The 17581-nt window shown below is 48.5% G+C and overlaps 1 protein-coding gene across 2 annotated transcripts in view; it reads right to left on the minus strand.

Moving 5' to 3' along the window:
* NUP210 (nucleoporin 210) overlaps window positions 1–17581 on the minus strand; it is a 105300-nt gene that overhangs the window by 66702 nt on the left and 21017 nt on the right. For both annotated transcript variants that reach the window (XR_012011492.1, XM_072784974.1), the window contains exons 4-10: window positions 14266–14362; window positions 10346–10496; window positions 8461–8593; window positions 3533–3691; window positions 2890–2958; window positions 1164–1270; window positions 1–141 (exon numbers count right to left, since the gene is read on the minus strand). Coding sequence is in view for 1 of the 2 variants with exons in the window: in XM_072784974.1 (XP_072641075.1) it covers window positions 1–141; window positions 1164–1270; window positions 2890–2958; window positions 3533–3691; window positions 8461–8593; window positions 10346–10496; window positions 14266–14362 (857 nt within the window). In the remaining variant the exon portion in view is untranslated. The remainder of the gene's footprint in view (window positions 142–1163; window positions 1271–2889; window positions 2959–3532; window positions 3692–8460; window positions 8594–10345; window positions 10497–14265; window positions 14363–17581) is intronic.

The raw sequence follows: 17581 nt of genomic DNA on the forward strand, positions 1-17581 counted from the left end.
CTGGTCCACCACAGAGGTGAAGGCTGCCTCGATAGCTGTCTGGCCCTTCTTTGTTGCCCTGACATGATGGTATGACCCATTCTGGGAAGAAGCGAGCACCTCAAAGAACTCAGGAGGCAGCACGGTTTCAATGCGAATATTCTGGAAGAGATGCAAGATGGGAGAGAGAGGTGTTTCTGGGATGAGTCAGGAAGTCAGAATGCAGGAAAGGAGCAACGTGACCCACAAAGAGCAGCCAGGCCAGGCCAGAGGCTTCCAAAACCAGTAGACGAGTTAGACAAAGTCCTAGAACTGAACTCTGACCACTCTGGCCTTTGTCTCCTCCCTGCACGGCCTGATGACCTAGCGCTCCTGCTGTGATCACCCATGTGGTGCTGACAGGAACCCAAAGCCTACTGTCGTTGGCATTCTCAGACCCTGAGATCCCAACGAGGAAAGCACCAAACACAAGAAAAGGTCATCAGTATCTGTGAGAGCTTCCCCGCTCCCCCAAAATGGTGATCAATTAGTCTCTGTTCAAAAACATAAGGAAAACAATGACCTGCTATGCTGCCCAACGGGACCTTTACCTCCCTCTAAAACCTCAATGCCACTAGTAAGGTTCCAGATGTTCAAACTGATGATGATCCTGGAAACCTCTCATGAAGGGTCAAAACATGCTGAGACTCCCCTCCCTCTGCCAACGTCTGCCGTTCCTTTCTAGAGCCAGAGAGCTAACTAGGATTGGCCTAGGTCATCTGGGACTTCCGAACAGAGTTCTAGGTATTCCTGGCCCTGCAGGGAAAGGCCAGGAAGTGTCCTGATCCTCTGTAGAGCAGGAAGAGATGGATTCTCAGCACCATGAAGCCTCAGGCTAATGACAAGGGAGCAGGAAGGCAGCTGGTGGGTGCTGCTCCCCCATCACTGCCTCCTTGAACAGTGCTGCCTGCGGCCTCCTCTCCCCACTCTGGCCCTGCAGGGATAGGGCTGGGGGTGCAGACTCGCAGGTTCACAAAGTCTTGAGAGGCCCCAGGGATGTCACAGTGCTGTCTCCCAGGGACCCTGCAGCACCACCAGGAATGAGTGACTTGGCTTGCCTGCATGGGGGCCCCACAGCTTTGGGGGCTGCTCCAGGAAATAAATTCCACACTGACACCCCACCAGAACCCAAGGCAGGCACTCACGTCTGACAGGTAGACCTTGTTGCCGGACTTGTCAAGCACCTCAATGGTGATTTCGTACAGGCGGCCCGTCTCCAGCACCCACCTGTCACCAGGGTGGACTGTGAACCCTACAAAACAGGCAAGCAACAAAGCCTGACCTCTTAGGCCACAGGGGCGTACCGCTGAGGAAGAGAATGGTAGCAGGCACACCTGTAGGACTCCACCGTGCCCGCCTGCACTCCTCCAAGGAGAAAGAACAGCTGCTCATCACGGTGAGAGCTACTGCCCACCATCAGCCCTGAGCCCGCAGAACCTGAGGTGAGCTCTCGGCTTCCCCAGCACCATCCTGAGCATATCCCACACTGACTGCTCAAGGGCTCATTCAGACTTGAACCTGTCCACTGAAGGTCTAGAGGTCTAGACTCTGAATCCACAATAGGTCTGCACTCAGAATGCACAGTGAGTCTCTGCTGAGTCCACAATGGGTCTACCCTCTGAGTCCACAGTACAGAGTCTACACTCTAAGTCCACAGTGAATCTACATCTGAATCCACAGTGGGTCTACACTCTGAATCCACAATGAGTTTGTGCTCCAAATCCAGGGAGTCTGTGCTCCAAATCCAGTAAGTCTCTATCTGAATCCACAGTGAATCTACATCTGAATCCAGTGAGTCTACCCTCTGAATCCACAGTAGGTCTACACGCTGAATCTATAGTCACTAATGCTCTGAGTCCACAGTAGGTCTTGGCACTGAGCATTCTACCCGTGTGTGCGGCCCTCCCTCCTGAGCCTCTGGCTGTGCTCCCACACAATGCCGCACCAGGTGCTCGCTGAGCCCCGTGAGGCCATGTGCTTTCTCACCACAGCCTTGCCAAGCTGTTACCTCTGCCAGGCTGACCTACCTACAAAGGAGCAACTTCAGTGAAACACCTGCCTCAAATATCATCTCCCAGAAGCCTTTCTTCTGCATTCACCTTTACCACTGTCCCATCACCATCTGTTTACCCTGCTTTCTCCTGGCAAAACCAAGCACAAGGACCTAAGCTTCCTTCCTTAGGGCAGGGCCCAGCCTAGGCCAGACAGAAGAAAAGGTAGCAAGAAAGTCTTTCTGAATAAATGAAGCTCCTAACGCCCACAGGGCTACCCTGCCTGGTGTTGCTACATTGTCAACTCAGGTCTGCCCCAAACAGCAAGCTCACCTGGCAACTAACAAGAGGACTTAAGGGACTTTGCTGCATGTCGGTCAAATGTTCTCTCGCCCAAACCAATTCAGTATGCTCAACAGGTGAGTCAACTCATAAGGAAACTCAAAGGGAGCATGGCCTCTATGACCTGGGGCGACACGTATGTCCTGGGTATCTCCCAAGCAGCATCAGTTCCAGCAGCTCTCGAGCCCTGGCTCTGCCCACACGGGTCCTCCATGACTGCAGACTCTTCCCCTCCTCTCTTGGTCAACAGCCTCCCCTTCCTCTCCACTGAGACTTCGATGAGTGTCTCGTTCTCCCCCTCTGGAGCTGTTCCCCCACCCTGACCCTGGCCTGCCCTCTGCTTTTTCTGTACATCATGCGGGAAGGACTGGGGAGCAGCCCTGGCGAGAACTGGCCGAGCAGGCCAGTGTGAAGCATTTTCTGGGGAGCTGTTGCCTCTATTCATTTTGTTTAACTCCTGTAAATCGTTTTAACAGTCTTAAGATAGTTTTAACTCCTATAAATAACATCCAGGAGGACACATGATGACCAAACTCACCCAGGTATCCAGGTTCAACCACGTAGATGGTGCTGTTGGGTAACCTGGAAGCACCCTGCATGCGGATACCTGAATTCTCACTTAAGGAACAAAACAGAAGAAGGAAAACAGACCAGCTGGCAGCATTCAGCTTGGTTTGGATGGCTTGATTACCATCAAGACATCACAGGTGCAGGAGAGAGGATGAAAACCCCCTTGCCTGAGGCCAAGTACAATGAAGCCGAGTTCCAGAATCAGAGGCCACGCCACTCTTCCTACACTAGCAGAGGAGGATCTCTCCAAGGGACACTGGAAATTGCACGAATAAGTCTAGGACAGACAACCCACAGGGAAAAGAGCCTTGGCCAGGCCCCTCGGATGAGGATGGTCATGCCAGAGAAGGTTCTGGAGGCGAGGAGTGAGGAGAGAGGAGTGAAGCTCTGCTCCTGCCACCACTTCCCATCCCGGAGCCTCTCCACAGAGGTAAGTGATTCCATACAGCCACGTTGCTATTTTGGTTCTTTCTGATTTTCAGACCTTGAGGGAAAACAGGGTTATTTTTAGCCTCGCCAAGCTTTCAGGAAGAAAAAATGACTTCCAAACAGCAGATCTCCTGCACAGGACACCCATATGTACTTGCAGATCGGCCGGGGGCAAAGGATACTCCTGTGGCTGAGAACCAGGCTGCTCTGTCCCAGCTGCACTGCGGTGACCATCGACGTGTCCTGGTCCAACACAGCCACGGGCCGGCCCGCATCTCCCTCAGGGCCCGTGATGCTGTTCTGAAGCTGGAGCTCATACTGCTCGGAAGGCATTGACAGCTCTAGCCACCCAGAACCAAAAAGGCACAAAGTTGGGGAGACAAGAGCAAAGAGAGGAAACATTAGAAACCAGTATGCCTGTCCCACTCCAAACCCCTGGACCCAGCTATGAGTACTACTGCTTGATTTTTCTTTTCTTTTTTTTTTTTTTTTGCCAAGCTTCAACACTTTTTAAAAATTCCAGTATAGTTAACATACAGTGTTACAATTTTCTCAACACTTTAAAATTTAACATATTCTCCATGCCTGTGGACAAAACTGACACTCTCCATGAATTTTCAGAAGCAATCAGTTTTTTTAGTGATTGCCATAAACTACTTTTTTTTTTTTTTAATTAAGCACAGCCTCTGATACCAATTGCAGACTACCTGCAGAATACAGGAGTTCAGTGAATTCTGCTGCTGCACTAAGGGGCCCAGGATGGGGCTCACTGGAGCCATAAAGCCTCTGGGGGGTTCCAAAAGAGCGCCAATCCATGGCTTCCCAACCGAGTTTGGGGAGCTCAGTCTAGGATTTGCAAAGAATTTTCTCTATTGCTATCCTCACCATCCATCAATGTTTCTCTGCTGTGTCATGTTGAAGTCACTCAATCTGGGCCAGCATGAAAAACGATTTCCCCAGGAAATAATGGGTCCTACAAAACCCACCACTTCTGCGTCAATCTTCTACACCCTAGGGGTAATGATCACGGATGCTTTTGATATAAATGGCTATCGCTGACCACAAAATTAAGACGTGGCAAGACTGTGACTGGTGTTTTATGTGCACATCACCCTCATTTTATCCTACAACCACCCTTGAAACGGGTACTGCTGATGCCCATGCCTTCAAGGTGGTGGTGCTGTGGAAACTGGGACAAGAAGTCCGTTGGAGGTCCTATAGTGGGGAGTGGCAGAGCTGGGATTCAAGCCAAAGAGAGCAGGAGTACTGTTGTTTATTATTTTTTTCTTTTAAAGATTTTATTTATTTATTCATGAGAGACACACAGAGAGAGGCAGAGACCCAGGCAGAGGGAGAAGCAGGCTCCCTGCAGGGAGCCCAATGTAGGACTCGATCCTAGGACCCCAGGATCACATCCTGGACCAAAAGCAGATGCTCAACCGCTGAGCCACCCAGGTGTCCCTCTTTATTATTTTTTAATTTAAATTCAACAAACCAACATACAATGCATCATTAGTTTCAGATGTACTGTTACATGACCCCTCCTGGTCTGTCAAATTTCCTACCAAGCCACCTGCTCACAGAGCCTGCAGGTGTGGTGGCCATGTCCCTGCACCCCAGCAAGAGAAAGAAGAGAGAACACCAAGAGGCACAGACAGCACCCCTCCTCACCATTCCTCTCTGGTCCCAGCTCAGGATGCCACAGGAGGCATCCAGCATAAGGGCCAGGAGGAATTTCAGAATTCCCAAGAATTCTGGGATCCCTGGGTGGCGCAGCGGTTTGGCGCCTGCCTTTGGCCCAGGGCGCGATCCTGGAGACCCAGGATCGAATCCCACGTCGGGCTCCCAGTGCATGGAGCCTGCTTCTCCCTCTGCCTATGTCTCTGCCTCTCTCTCTCTCTCTCTGTGACTATCATAAATAATAAATAAAAAAAAAAATAAAAAAAAAGAATTCCCAAGAATTCTGATGGGAACTCAAAAAGGAAGGCAACCGGTCCACTTCCTGTGTTAGGGTGTCTTTTGTGTGTTGTAGTAAGTCTCCAAAAATTTGCCCTGGAGCAGCAGGTTCTCAAAGTGTGGGCCCTGGACCATCAGTGACACCTGCCAACTACAAATGACTGGGCCCACCCCAGAGCTGCTGAACCTAACTCTGGGCCCAGTGCTCTGGGTTTGAACAGGCCCTCTGGGTGATTCCAGTGCACGCTGGAACTGAGAATCCCTAGTGTATACACAGACCATTTCCTTGTCCTCTACATAGTGGAAGCCCAGCCAAGCTGGGCTGTGTTCATAATATGGCAGCAGTGCATGGAAGATCCATGCCATAATAAAATAATGCCATTGCTCAATAAAGTAGTACTTTACACTGCTTCATGAAATTCTAGCTTCCTCCCTTATTTAAAGTTCTCCAAATGAATAGGCCATTTTGGGAAATGAATATACAATTCTCAAAAGATCTTGCACAAGATAATTACAAAATCCTAAGACAATGAAAATAAGGGGGGGCATTGGACTCCTGAAATACCTCTTATAATGCAGAACTCACTACTTGTAAGAGAAACTGAATACCGAAGGCTTTGCAGATGCTAAGGGTCACTGTCTATCTGTAAAAATAGGAAGGCTGTTCTTGGGGCACCAGAACAGCCCATCTGCCATCTGCAGAGGGTACAGGGCCATCCCCAAGGCTGCCCTTCCGTAAGCCAGGAGGCCCACATGCCTCCAGGAGACAGGCTCTGTGACCCTCCCAACCCTGGCTGACCCTTCAGATGTGCTTCTAATGCCCCTACCCCACTCCAAGTAGGCTCCAGGGATGACCATGGAGCTCCTGGAGAGGTGGATCTGAGTACAGGAGGATGAGGAGCTCACTCCCCTGCCTCTGGCTCTAGCCCCTGCTCACACAGCCCATGTGAGCTAGTTCTGGGCAGCCATGGCTCAAGGGTGTGCTGGGTTCCAAGACCCTTTGATACCTGGGTCACCGACACCAGCCTATACAGGTGTTTCTCCCTGCCCCTATGCATTTTCTCTCTGCCACTTCCACCGTTCCACTCTTCAAGTTCTTTCAGACACCAATTCCCTCAATCAGCATGGCCTTCCCACACTTTGTACTGCCTGATAATTTGGTTCCTATGCCAGCTATCTGCAAACAGTACAAACACGAACGGGATTGAGGACTGAGGGGGGAGATCTGTGCCCTGCCCCTACTCCGGAAACACTGCCCTGCATTAAGAGCACACATACCCCTGTTATAAGTTCCAAGGGCCCCTCTCTCCCTCACCGCTCCCACCTGTAAGAAGTTTGCAGAGTAATCACCAGATTGACTACTGGGCTGTGTGCTCTAGGAACCCAGGCAGCATATGCAGCACCCAGCAGACTATGGCACCAAGTAGGTGCTCAATAAATGGGCTTGGAAGAAAGCAAGCCACCTGGGGCATGTAGGTGGCTCAGTGGCTGAGCATCTGCCTTTGGCTCAGGGCGTGATCCCAGGGTCCCAAGGATCCAGTCCTGCATCAGACTCACTGAGGGGAGCCTGCTTCTCCCTCTGCCTATGTCTCTGCCTCTCTCTGTCTCTCACGAATAAACAAAATCTAGAAAGAAAAGAAAGAAAGAAAGGAAAGAAAGAAAGAAAGAAAGAAAGAAAGAAGAAAGAAAGAAAAGAAAGAAAACCAGCCAGCCACTCAATAAAGGGAGGCAGCCAGAAGGGAAATAAAGATATGGAAGAAAAGAAGAAAATCACATGTTTAAGGAAAGAAAACTTAGAAAGAGAATAAATTTGGGGTTACAATGATCTGCATGTTAATAAGTCCAGGTGGCTGGCCTCTCACTAGAATTCTCTGAGCCAAAGAGGGATGCCATGTGAGACAGACAGCAGCTGAAATTCACATCCCTGTAAGGCCATCACTCCTGACTTCCCTGCTTAGTCACCTTGCTTAAAACAACAGTGATGTGAATTATATCTCAATTAAAAGAAAATGAGCCCAATCCATCTAAAACAAATGGACAGAGTTTCCATCTGTATGACTTGTCCATGGTAGACCTTTGCTGTGTATTCATTTTTGAACAAACTTTCTATCTCATTTCCCTACTGATAAAAGGGAGGCAACATTCCTATGCCTGGCCCTGGGGCATCTTTTGTGTGCTCTACTCTTTGACATCTATGGAGGGTCAGTGACTCAACCCAAAGTTTTCTGGGTCCCTTGAGATGTGTCATTCCTCTGGACTATGACACCTGAACTAACTCAGGGTGAGCTCTCAAGACCTCTCCGTTAAATCACCCACCCTTACCATGGTGACTGCCTTCCCTGGTTGGGGCACAGCTCTCAGATCTCTGACCAAGAGGCCCTGCCCTGCTTCCTACCCAGAAGGGGCCCATTCTCAGCTTCCATGGCCTGAGGGGCAGACTCCTCTGCCACACTGTAACTTCTGACCAGATCCACTGCTCTCAGGTGACACGGACCTGAGAGGACCCCATCTATACAACAAAATCCGAGTTTCTTGGATACTGAAGCATGTATGTGCTTCTTAAACAACACCCTGCATCACAGACAGAGTGACCCTCCAACCTGGGGGCGGCACCTGCCTGAATACATGTCAAAGCCCTTGGACAGGTGATACTCCTGTACCTGAGACCCTTGACATCTTGTGTTCTGGTCACAAAACATTAATATACATAGTGGAATACTATTCATCCTTAAAAAGGAAGGAAATTCTGACACATACTACAACAAGGATGAGCCTTGAGGGCATTATGGGTAAGTGAAATCAGCCAGTCACAGAATGATAAATATGGTGGATTCCTCTTCTTTGAGATCCCTACAGAAGTCAAATCCATAGAGTCAAAATCCATAGAGACAGAAGTCAAATCCATAGAGACAGAAGGTAGGATGGTAGCTGCCAGGGGCTGGGGAGCAAATGATCCATGGAAACAGTTTCAATTCTGGGAAGATGACAAAGCTCCAGATAGCCAAGGTGGCGATGATTGCACCACAATGTGAGTATGTTTGATGCCACTGAACTGTGCACTTAAAAATGGTTAAAATGGTAAACTTTATTATGTGTATTTTACCATAAAAAGGGGAGCCTCTGCCATGATTACCATGCTGAATTCATGACCCACCTGTAATCTTCCCTTGCCTGATCTTCTGCACCTTGTAGCGAATGGAGGTCCCCATCATCAGGTAAACGTCGTAAGCTGGGTTCAGAAGGATGTTCTCCAAAATCAGCAGCCTGACCTCTGCAGGGCGCACATGCTTGGAAGAAAGAGGAGGATAGAAAAAGTGAGGGGGAGTGTTGTGCTTGGGTGGTGCAGTCAGTTAAGCATCTGACTTTTGATCACAGTGAGGTGGGGTTGGGGAACAGCGAGTAGTGTGGTCAAGATAAAGAATCTAGAACTTCTCAGGATTGTTATGTGGGGACAGAGACGTTAGGGGTGAAAAAACAAGGCAATGCTCATAGCCCCATACCTTCAGACCCCCAAAGCCCCAGGGGAATCCTGTGCATATACTAGACACATGTTTAGTGGCTACTGCCAAACCCTATGGAGCACATCACTTTACATTATGCACATTACAGCTCAACATACAATCATAATAGTTAAACCACTGGAAAAGTGAGGAGTGGTATCCATGGATACTATGGCCACCAGGGGCTCGGGGGTGCCGCCCACAAAAGCCCAAAGGCCAGGGCAAACCTGAGAAGGGGAGAGATGTATGTCCTTGATGAGTGCTCAGCACCCCCCTGGCCACCCCCCAATGCCATGACCTCCTCATCAAGAAAAGACATGGGAGACTTGAAATGGGAGAAAGACCACCAGTCTGGAGTCCAGCGCACCCCTCGGGTTACCAGAGTCTACATGGGCCCCCACCTGGCAACTCTTCAAATTGGAGAAAACTTGGCAAAGGAAATGATTCTCATCCACAGAAATGCAAATACATCATCTCGGGTGGAGGTGCAGTCAATTGTTGTCCTGTGGATATTGACCAGTTCTGCTTCAAGAATTCCTAAATTCTTGGGGTTCTCCTCTGCTGCAGCTGTAATGTCTTAAAGGTTTCCTCACTTACTAGTAAGTTAAATGTCTTTGACTCATCCAAAGAGAAAAAAGCAGCCCTGGGGCCCAGCTCTGTGGCCCAGCACGGCAGGGGGAAGCACACAGGTAACTGGCAGGACAGAGGTGGACGGGCTGGGCTCGGGGCCCAGAATAAAAAGAGGCAAATGATCTCCAAACACTAACTGCAGGGTGCTACAGGACTAACCCCTGTAATATGGCATGTCCCGCACTTCTAAAAGCCTCCAGGACCCCCGGCCTACTAGCTAAACCACTAAAGAGTGAATCAGAAGGAGTTCTCTCATCTGTCACTTTAGAAATTCAATGGGCAGATGGAGTGCTGCACTGTTCCTGCATGAGCTCTAGGAACCAGGCAAACAAAAGGAAGATCTCACGGTTGTAGTTCAAAGGAGGCAGGGGCAGGGCAGACGTGTGCCCACAACACGCAGGTGCTAGTGAGGCCAGGGTAATTTGGGGTACAGTGAGGTAAGGAGCTTGAGCCCTGTACAGCTAGGACTACCAGTCTCAGGGCTCGAAATGGGGCTCAGAGACAGTGTGGAGGACACCAGGAAATCCCCAGTGTTTTCAGAGCCCCAAATGCTTGGATGCATCCCTACACTGGGACAGGAGAGTATTTGCTGAAAATCAGCTAGTTAATAAACATCCCATTGCTCCTAGACCTCCCTCAAAAGTGACAACACATCAACTCCTTTGTGACTCTGGAGGTGGTGTACTCTGGCCTCCAACTACCTCTCTCAAAAGCTGTGGTCCCCACACACCAAACCCAACAAACAGAAATATGGAATCACACCTTGAAATTCCCATTTCATGAACTGTGAAACTTTCACAGTAGAGCAACTCATTTCCACTCCTAAATGTGTGCACAGGCGTGAGCGGGAACAGGCAGCCTGGTGCCACCCCTAGGAAGCCCAGCACTTCCCGGGCCCAAGGGTCCCACCTTGTAGACGGCCTCCTGGATGCGTGCCTTGAGCTTGGAGCTCCCAGTCTTCATCCCAGACACCAGGATGGTGTCCCCCTGCTTGGCCACCTTCTCCATCTCTGAGATGTAGGAAGGAGGGATGTATGTAGACTCCAAGAACGTGAGAATTCTGGAAAAGGAAAGTGTCATCAGACCTGATTGGGGAAGCAAAGACCCTAACAGATTCACTGTCTACTGGCACCTCCTAGTAGGGGCCAGACGCTGAAATAAGTGGTGGTGCCCTACCCAGTGCTGCTCAGAAATGTGTCCCTGAAACTTCTTCCTACATCAGAATTGCCAACCTCTTCATGAAAAATGCAGATTCTTGGCCCTGGCCCAGGCCTTAGTCTGCATGAGACTGGCACTGTGCCTTTTCTCAAAATCTGCATGTGATTATGGTAAACACTGAAATATTAGGACCATCTCTTTAGTCAAAATGCTTCACTCTCATAGATGGGACAGGTGAGGCCCAGGGAAACTAAGAAGCAGGCCCAAGACCATGGACCCAGCTGGGGTGGTGCCAGCAATGCCCACCAGGCTCCCGGGGCTCCCTGCTACATTCTACCCACACCTCTGGGCCAGTTCCTGCCACTGGGAAATGATTCTCAATGACTCTCCCTCTGAAGTGTCAGGAAGAGGGGATCACACCCATCTTCTCGCCCCTGGGGTTAGGCCATGGGGAGAAGCCCCAGGTGGAAGAGAAGTCAGGATGCGGTGACACGGGGGAGGGTTGGCAGGAAGCAGGGCTGGCTTGAGGGACCCTTTCCATAGTCTCTTTTGCAGCCTGTGATTTATAAGTTAGCCCGCCTCTCCACTTGAACAAGAGCAGTCCACTGGACACGCTTTCATTCTCCCCAAGACCTGCCGGGTGCTGTACTATGCTGTGATTTATTTCCTTGCCCGGTTTTACTAGATGTCGTCACATCCTGAATTTAATGAAAATCCAGGACACTCTGGTTGCAACATGCCTTAGCGCCTTAGATTTTTGGTTAACATTCAGCTCACATACAGAGTGCCTGGAAGCTCAGGGGGCTGTTGTGACAGGAAACACACCTGGCAGCACAGAATGGGGCAGGGAACCAGCATTCTCTGAATATCTAGTGTGCGTCAGGCCCAGAGATGGGCTCTGAAATCTAACCCACACAGCTGCTCTCAGAGGTAGGCACAATAATCCCCTCCCTCTGATAGAGGAGGGAGCTGATGCCCCGATGGGCTGCGTTCTTGACTAAAGCCAACAGGCAGGAAGCAACCCAGCCAGGATGGGAATCCAAGTCTCTGACTGTGCAGCCCATGTTCCTGGCTTTATGAGATGCCAGAAATTCTAGAGCTCATTCGGCAGACAAAGGTTGAGGGTCCCATCCCCCCAAAGACCTCTGACCCAAGGGCAACCCAGCTCGCAGAGTGTCAGGGCATGAGAATGTCTGCCATGAAAATAGTCATGAGCTGAGCTGAGATGTTCCCCAAAGTCCCGAGCTGGACTTTTAAAGATGTAGATAAAAGACCAGACTCTTAATTCCCCACAAAATACTTGCTAATTAGAAAGTGGTAAGACAGTGACTTCACAGTGGGGGCACCCCAGGAGACACCACCTAATGCAAGTGATGACAGTGAAGATCATCAGAGATAGACCCACAAAATCATGATAAGATGCAATCAGAACACAGAAGCTCAACTCTGTGATATTCCTGCCAAAAATGCAAAGCTCTGAGGCTAATCAGGAGGGAGTATTGGATAATCCCAAAATGAGGGACATTCTACAAAATAACTGGACTATATAATCTTCCTAAGTATCGAGGTCCCAAAAAAAAGAAAGACCAAAAAATTGTCCCAGGCTGATAGAGATTAAGGGACAGGACAACATATGGCAAGTGACTCTGGCTGGATTTTTTGCTTCATATGAAGGATAAAATTCGGGTAGGTTGGCAAGGCCTGAATGAATGCTAATGACAGTAGGCATCAGTGTTAATCTTCTAATTTTGATGACATGGTGGCTATGCTGGAAAATGTTGTTACTGATAGTAAATGTACACTAATATAATTAGGAACATCGGGTCGGCTCTCGGTTCAGGGAGGGACACCACTTTTTGTACTAGCAACTTTTCTGTAGGCTGAAAATAGCTGTGAATTTTTTTTTTCAAAATTAACTCTTCCTCTGGAGCTACAGAGTATAATCCTATATGAAATAAGCCCATCAGAGAAAGACAAATACCATATGATTTCACTCACATGTGGGATTTAAGAAACAAAATAAACAAGCAAAGGAAAAAGAAAAGAGAGAGACAGAGACAAACCAAGAAAGAGACTCTTAACTATAGAGAACTTGTGGGTTACTAGACGGAAGATAGTGGGAGGGGGGAGGGGGGAATAGGTAATGAAGATGAAGGAGGGTCCTTGTTGTGATGAGCACCAGGTGATGTACATACCTGTTGAAACACCACACTGTACACTTGAAACTAATATAATAGTTTCAAGTTTTATAATATAATAGTGTATGTTAATTATACTGAAATTAAAATAAAATTTTATAAAGACTGTAAGAGAATACTAAAAAAAATTGACTTCCTTTAGAAGAGACTTTATTCTTTTTTTAAGATTTAAAATAAATAAATTTAAATAAAGATTATTTATTTATTCATGAGAAACAGGGAGAGAGAGGAAGAGACACAGGCAGAGGGAGAAGCAGGCTCCCTGTGGGGAAGCCTGATGTGGGACTCAATCCTAGGACCCCGGAATCACCTGAGCCTAAGGCAGATGGTCAACCACTGAGCCATCTAAGTGACCCACCTTAGAAGAGACTTTATTTTTTATTTATTTATTTTTTTAAAGATTTTATTTATTTGTTCATGATAGACATAGAGAGAGAGAGAGAGAGGCAGAGACACAGACAGAAGGAGAAGCAGGCTCCATGCCGGGAGCCTGATGTAGGACTCGATCCCGGGACTCCAGGATCACGCCCTGGGCCAAAGGCAGGCGCTGAACCACAGAGCCACCCAGGGATCCCCAAGACACTTTAAAATTTTATTAATAAGGCATGAGGCAATGCAGCATACAATATGCAGTAGCAGGGGATACAAGCCCAGACCTTGGGTCTGCACAGCACTGGCCAACAGGACTTTCTGGTCCACATTTGCTCTGGCCAATGTGCAGTAATCACTAGCCACATAGCTAACAAACACTTGAAACATAGTACATCTGAGGACGTGGATTTTTCATTTTATCTCATTTAAATTTAAATAGCCAAGGTTGGGTTAGTGATTATTATCATATTAGATAGTGAATATTTATGTAGATCTGAGTCCAAATTCTAGCTCCACCACTTACCCACCTGACAAATGGCTTAAACTTTCATTTCTATGTCTGAAAGATGGCAACAATGGGGGTATGTGAGTCCATACAGCTGTTGGAGGGATTGAGTGAGTCAAGATGCCTACCGACCCCATCTTGTAAGGAGTCCACCTGCATCCTCCAGTGCTGGGGAACATAGCCTCCTGCTCCTGGGAAGGGCTGTCACTGCTGGAATGTCTTCCTAGCCACAACCTGTCTCCCCTCTCACTTACCCCAGGGGAGGGCTGCCCTCTGAGGCCATATGCAACCCTTTCCTGCACCCCGTGCAGCTTCCATTATCTGGGGCAAGTTTTCTCTTTCACAGCCAGACATGCCAGCCTCCTTGACAACTTCCCACGGCCCACCAGTGGGCTGCAGAAGCGGCAAGGCTCCCACACAGCCATGTGAGCCATAGTACTCTTCCTTCATCAGTCATGGGGAATGCTGGCCAGCATCCTAGGAACTGCCCTGGGCTCCTTTGCTGAGGTTGATGATGATGATAAAAGACCCCAGCCTACAAGGAGCCAACGGACAGACCCCTTCCTGCTTTCCTGCAAAGGTGAGGCGCCTCTTACCGCAGGGCATTGTGGGAGTCTGAGAACCCATTGGCCTCCGTGTCCTTCACAATTGTCCAGTCAAAGACCAGCCCAGCCAGGGTGCTGAATGTGTTCCCTGTAAGAGCAGATGGTGGGGGGGCAGAAATGCAGCAGAGTTAACTGGGGTCCAGAAGAAGGGGAAAACACAGTCAGTACCACCCCTCTGCAAAGCAGGTGTCATGCCTCCATTTCAGGAAAAGAAGAACTGAGGCCTACAGGGTCAGGGTCACATGAAGGGCTCACCTGGGATGTGAACCCAAAGAAGAACTGAGGCCTACAGGGTCAGGGTCACATGAAGGGCTCACCTGGGATGTGAACCCAAGTCCCAGGTGAGCGCTCGTGTTCTTCCCACTGCACCTCCAGCCTTTGACTGCTCATGACAGGCCCAGGGTAGCATGTGACACCCACCCCTCACATCTACAAGTACTTTACAGTCTAGGCGAGACTGGAGTCATTTATTCCTCCTTCCTCTCCCTCTGCAGAGAAAGAAGCTGGGGATGAAGAGCAGCATCTTGTCTCTTTGCCTGGATGCCGAGATTCCCAGGGTCCCAGTGTAGAGGAGATGGCAAGCCACCCAAGCTGGCCTTAGCTCTGAAGTTCAGCTTGCTGTCCGTGAGCCTTCTGACCAGATGTCAGGACAAGCAGAGCCTAACCGATGACTGGGCGATGATTTTGGAGATAGGACTCAGAGGGGGTCCTAACACTCTGCAAAGACCTTCTTAGTGTAAGTACAAGGTCTGGTTCCGTGTAGATGCCCTACAACAGGGTGGGAGATAGAAACCAGTAGGTCTAAAACCAGATCTCTGAGGAGCCATGGCTTTGCTTTTACCTACACAACGCTGCTTTTACATTTTTGGGTTATTTCCCATCGTTTCAAATTAAGAAATGCAATATATATATATATCCAGCTTCCAAGTTGTCTTGAAAAGTCTACTGATCCACCCAGTCCCTCTGCTTAGCCTTCTTGAAAGGATCATGGTCTCAGATTTGCCACATTCCCCACCATGCTCTGTTGTCGCCCTCCCCATAGTCTTCATCTATATTCCCTGTCTGCCCAGCAACCCAAATAAGAACATCTGAAATCTAGAAAAGCTCTTTCTACAGTGCAAAGGGCAAGGCATTTAGAGTCTGACAGGCCCCAGGTCCCACCCCATCCCACCTGTGAGATCTCAGAAGCCAAGCACAGCAGGGCGTGGCAAAAGCTCCAGAAAACTGGGCCGTCCTGGCCATTACTTTTAGGGCAACATAGAGTTACTCTGTGACCCAGTAATTCTACTCCTGGGTATGCGCCCAAGAGAAATGAAAAGCTTGGTCTTCACAAAGACTTGCACATGAATATTCAAAGCAGCATTATTCACAACAGTCAAAAGGTAGAAGCAACCTAAATGTCCATCAACAAATGAATGGATAAACAAATGTGCTCTATCCATACAATGGGATATTATTCAGCCATAAAAAGGAAGGAAATACTCAGTACAATATGAATGAACCTTGAAAACATTATGCTAAGTGAAAGAAACCAGACTCAAAAGACCATACGTTGTATGATTCTATTTATATAAAATGTCCACAATAGACAAATCTATATACACTAAAAGCAGCAGCTGCCAGGGGCTGGAGAGAGGAAAGAATGGGAACTAACTGCTCAAGGGTACTGAGTTTCCTGCAGTGATGAAAATGTTCTAAAATTACCTAGTGGTGATGGTTGTACAACTTTGTGAATATATCAAAAACCACTGAACTGTACACTTTAAGTGGATGAATTTCATGGTATATGAATCTCAAAAATAAACAAATCTTTTTTTAAAAGTAACATAAGACAGGAAATAAAACAGAGCGGTCAAGAGCAGGGCTTGGCAAACCACATCACACTGCCAGTTTCTGTAAATTAATTTTTATTAGAACACAGTCACTATGCATCCTCTATGATTGCTTTGGAGCAACAGCGGGAGACCAGAGACAGTGTGGCCATATGCTATATGGCCCTTCACAGGAAAAGTCTGCAGAGCACTGGCCAAGAGAGTGGACTTAGGGGCCAGGATGGAGCTTAGACTCTGGTTCTGCTACACACTAACTACATGTCTTCTCCCTGCACACACGTGTGTTCATACTCTGTGCCTCGGATTCATCATCTGGATATGAAATGAGGTTAGAACATGCAAAGTGCTCAGAGGAGTGCCTGGCCTCCGCGTGGCCTCAAGCTTGGTCATTTGTTCCTAAGATCATTGAGTAATTCCCACAGAACCCTGCTCCTATCATCTCACTGCACAAACCCTTTCCCCGGCTCCCTCTGCTTTCAGACCAGTGCAAACCCCCATGTCTGACATGCAAGATCCTTTACATCCTGCATCCCCCACCATGGCACCTGCTTCAAGTTTAGTCTCCTCCAGAATAAAATGGCCTTCTGAGGTGGTCAAACACCATACTCCTCATGACTTGGTCAAACAGCATGTCCCTAAGAATCTGTCTTGACCTCTGTCCCCCACACCCAACTGCCAACCCTCCCTGAGGTTGCCTCACATCGGATTTGATGACAAGCAGCACTTACTGAGATGCATGTGGGCCCCCCATGGCCTGAGCTACTGAGACAGAAGCCAGCCCTTCCTTCCCAGCACCTGGCAGGATGCCCAGCAGGTAGAACTGCTCAGGTGCCACCTGGCTCGCTGAGACCTACTACGGGCTGCCCAGCTCTAAGCCCTTTACACACTTCTCACCAAATCCTTGCAACTCCCCTGCCCCCGATAAGCACCACTATCTCAATTTCATAGACCAGAAAATAGTTCAGAAAAGTGAGGCAGCTTATCTGATAAATGAATAGACAGGAAGGAGAGACCTGAAAGATGCTCTAGAACAGGGATTTTTTGTCCCCAGGGGACATCTGGCAATGGCTGGAGATACTTTTGGTCCTCAAAACTTGGGGAGTTCTACTACCTTTCATAGGTAAAGGCCAGGGAGGTTGCTGAACATCCTATAACATCCTAGACAAAAAAAAAACAAAAACAAAAAAAAACATCCTAGACAGACTCTACCACAAATAATTATCCAGCCCCAAGTGTGGATACTAGCAAGCTGGGAAATTCTGATCTAGAGAACTTTATTTTTAAGCAGAGGGAGCTGGAGAGGTCAGGGAAGATTTCAAAGACAAGGGAAGGCAAGGACTGGGCTTAAGTTTTGTGAGATCCCTCACTTGAACGGTGTCTATTGCCCAACTTTCTCCCATAGGAATCTTAGCCTACAAATTTCCCTTTGCTCAGCTTCCCAAGAGGTTAGGCTGCAACCAAGACAGCCCAAGAAC

The sequence above is a fragment of the Canis lupus genome, chromosome 19, assembly GCF_048164855.1.
Source record: "Canis lupus baileyi chromosome 19, mCanLup2.hap1, whole genome shotgun sequence".
NCBI classification, from domain to species: domain Eukaryota; kingdom Metazoa; phylum Chordata; class Mammalia; order Carnivora; family Canidae; genus Canis; species Canis lupus.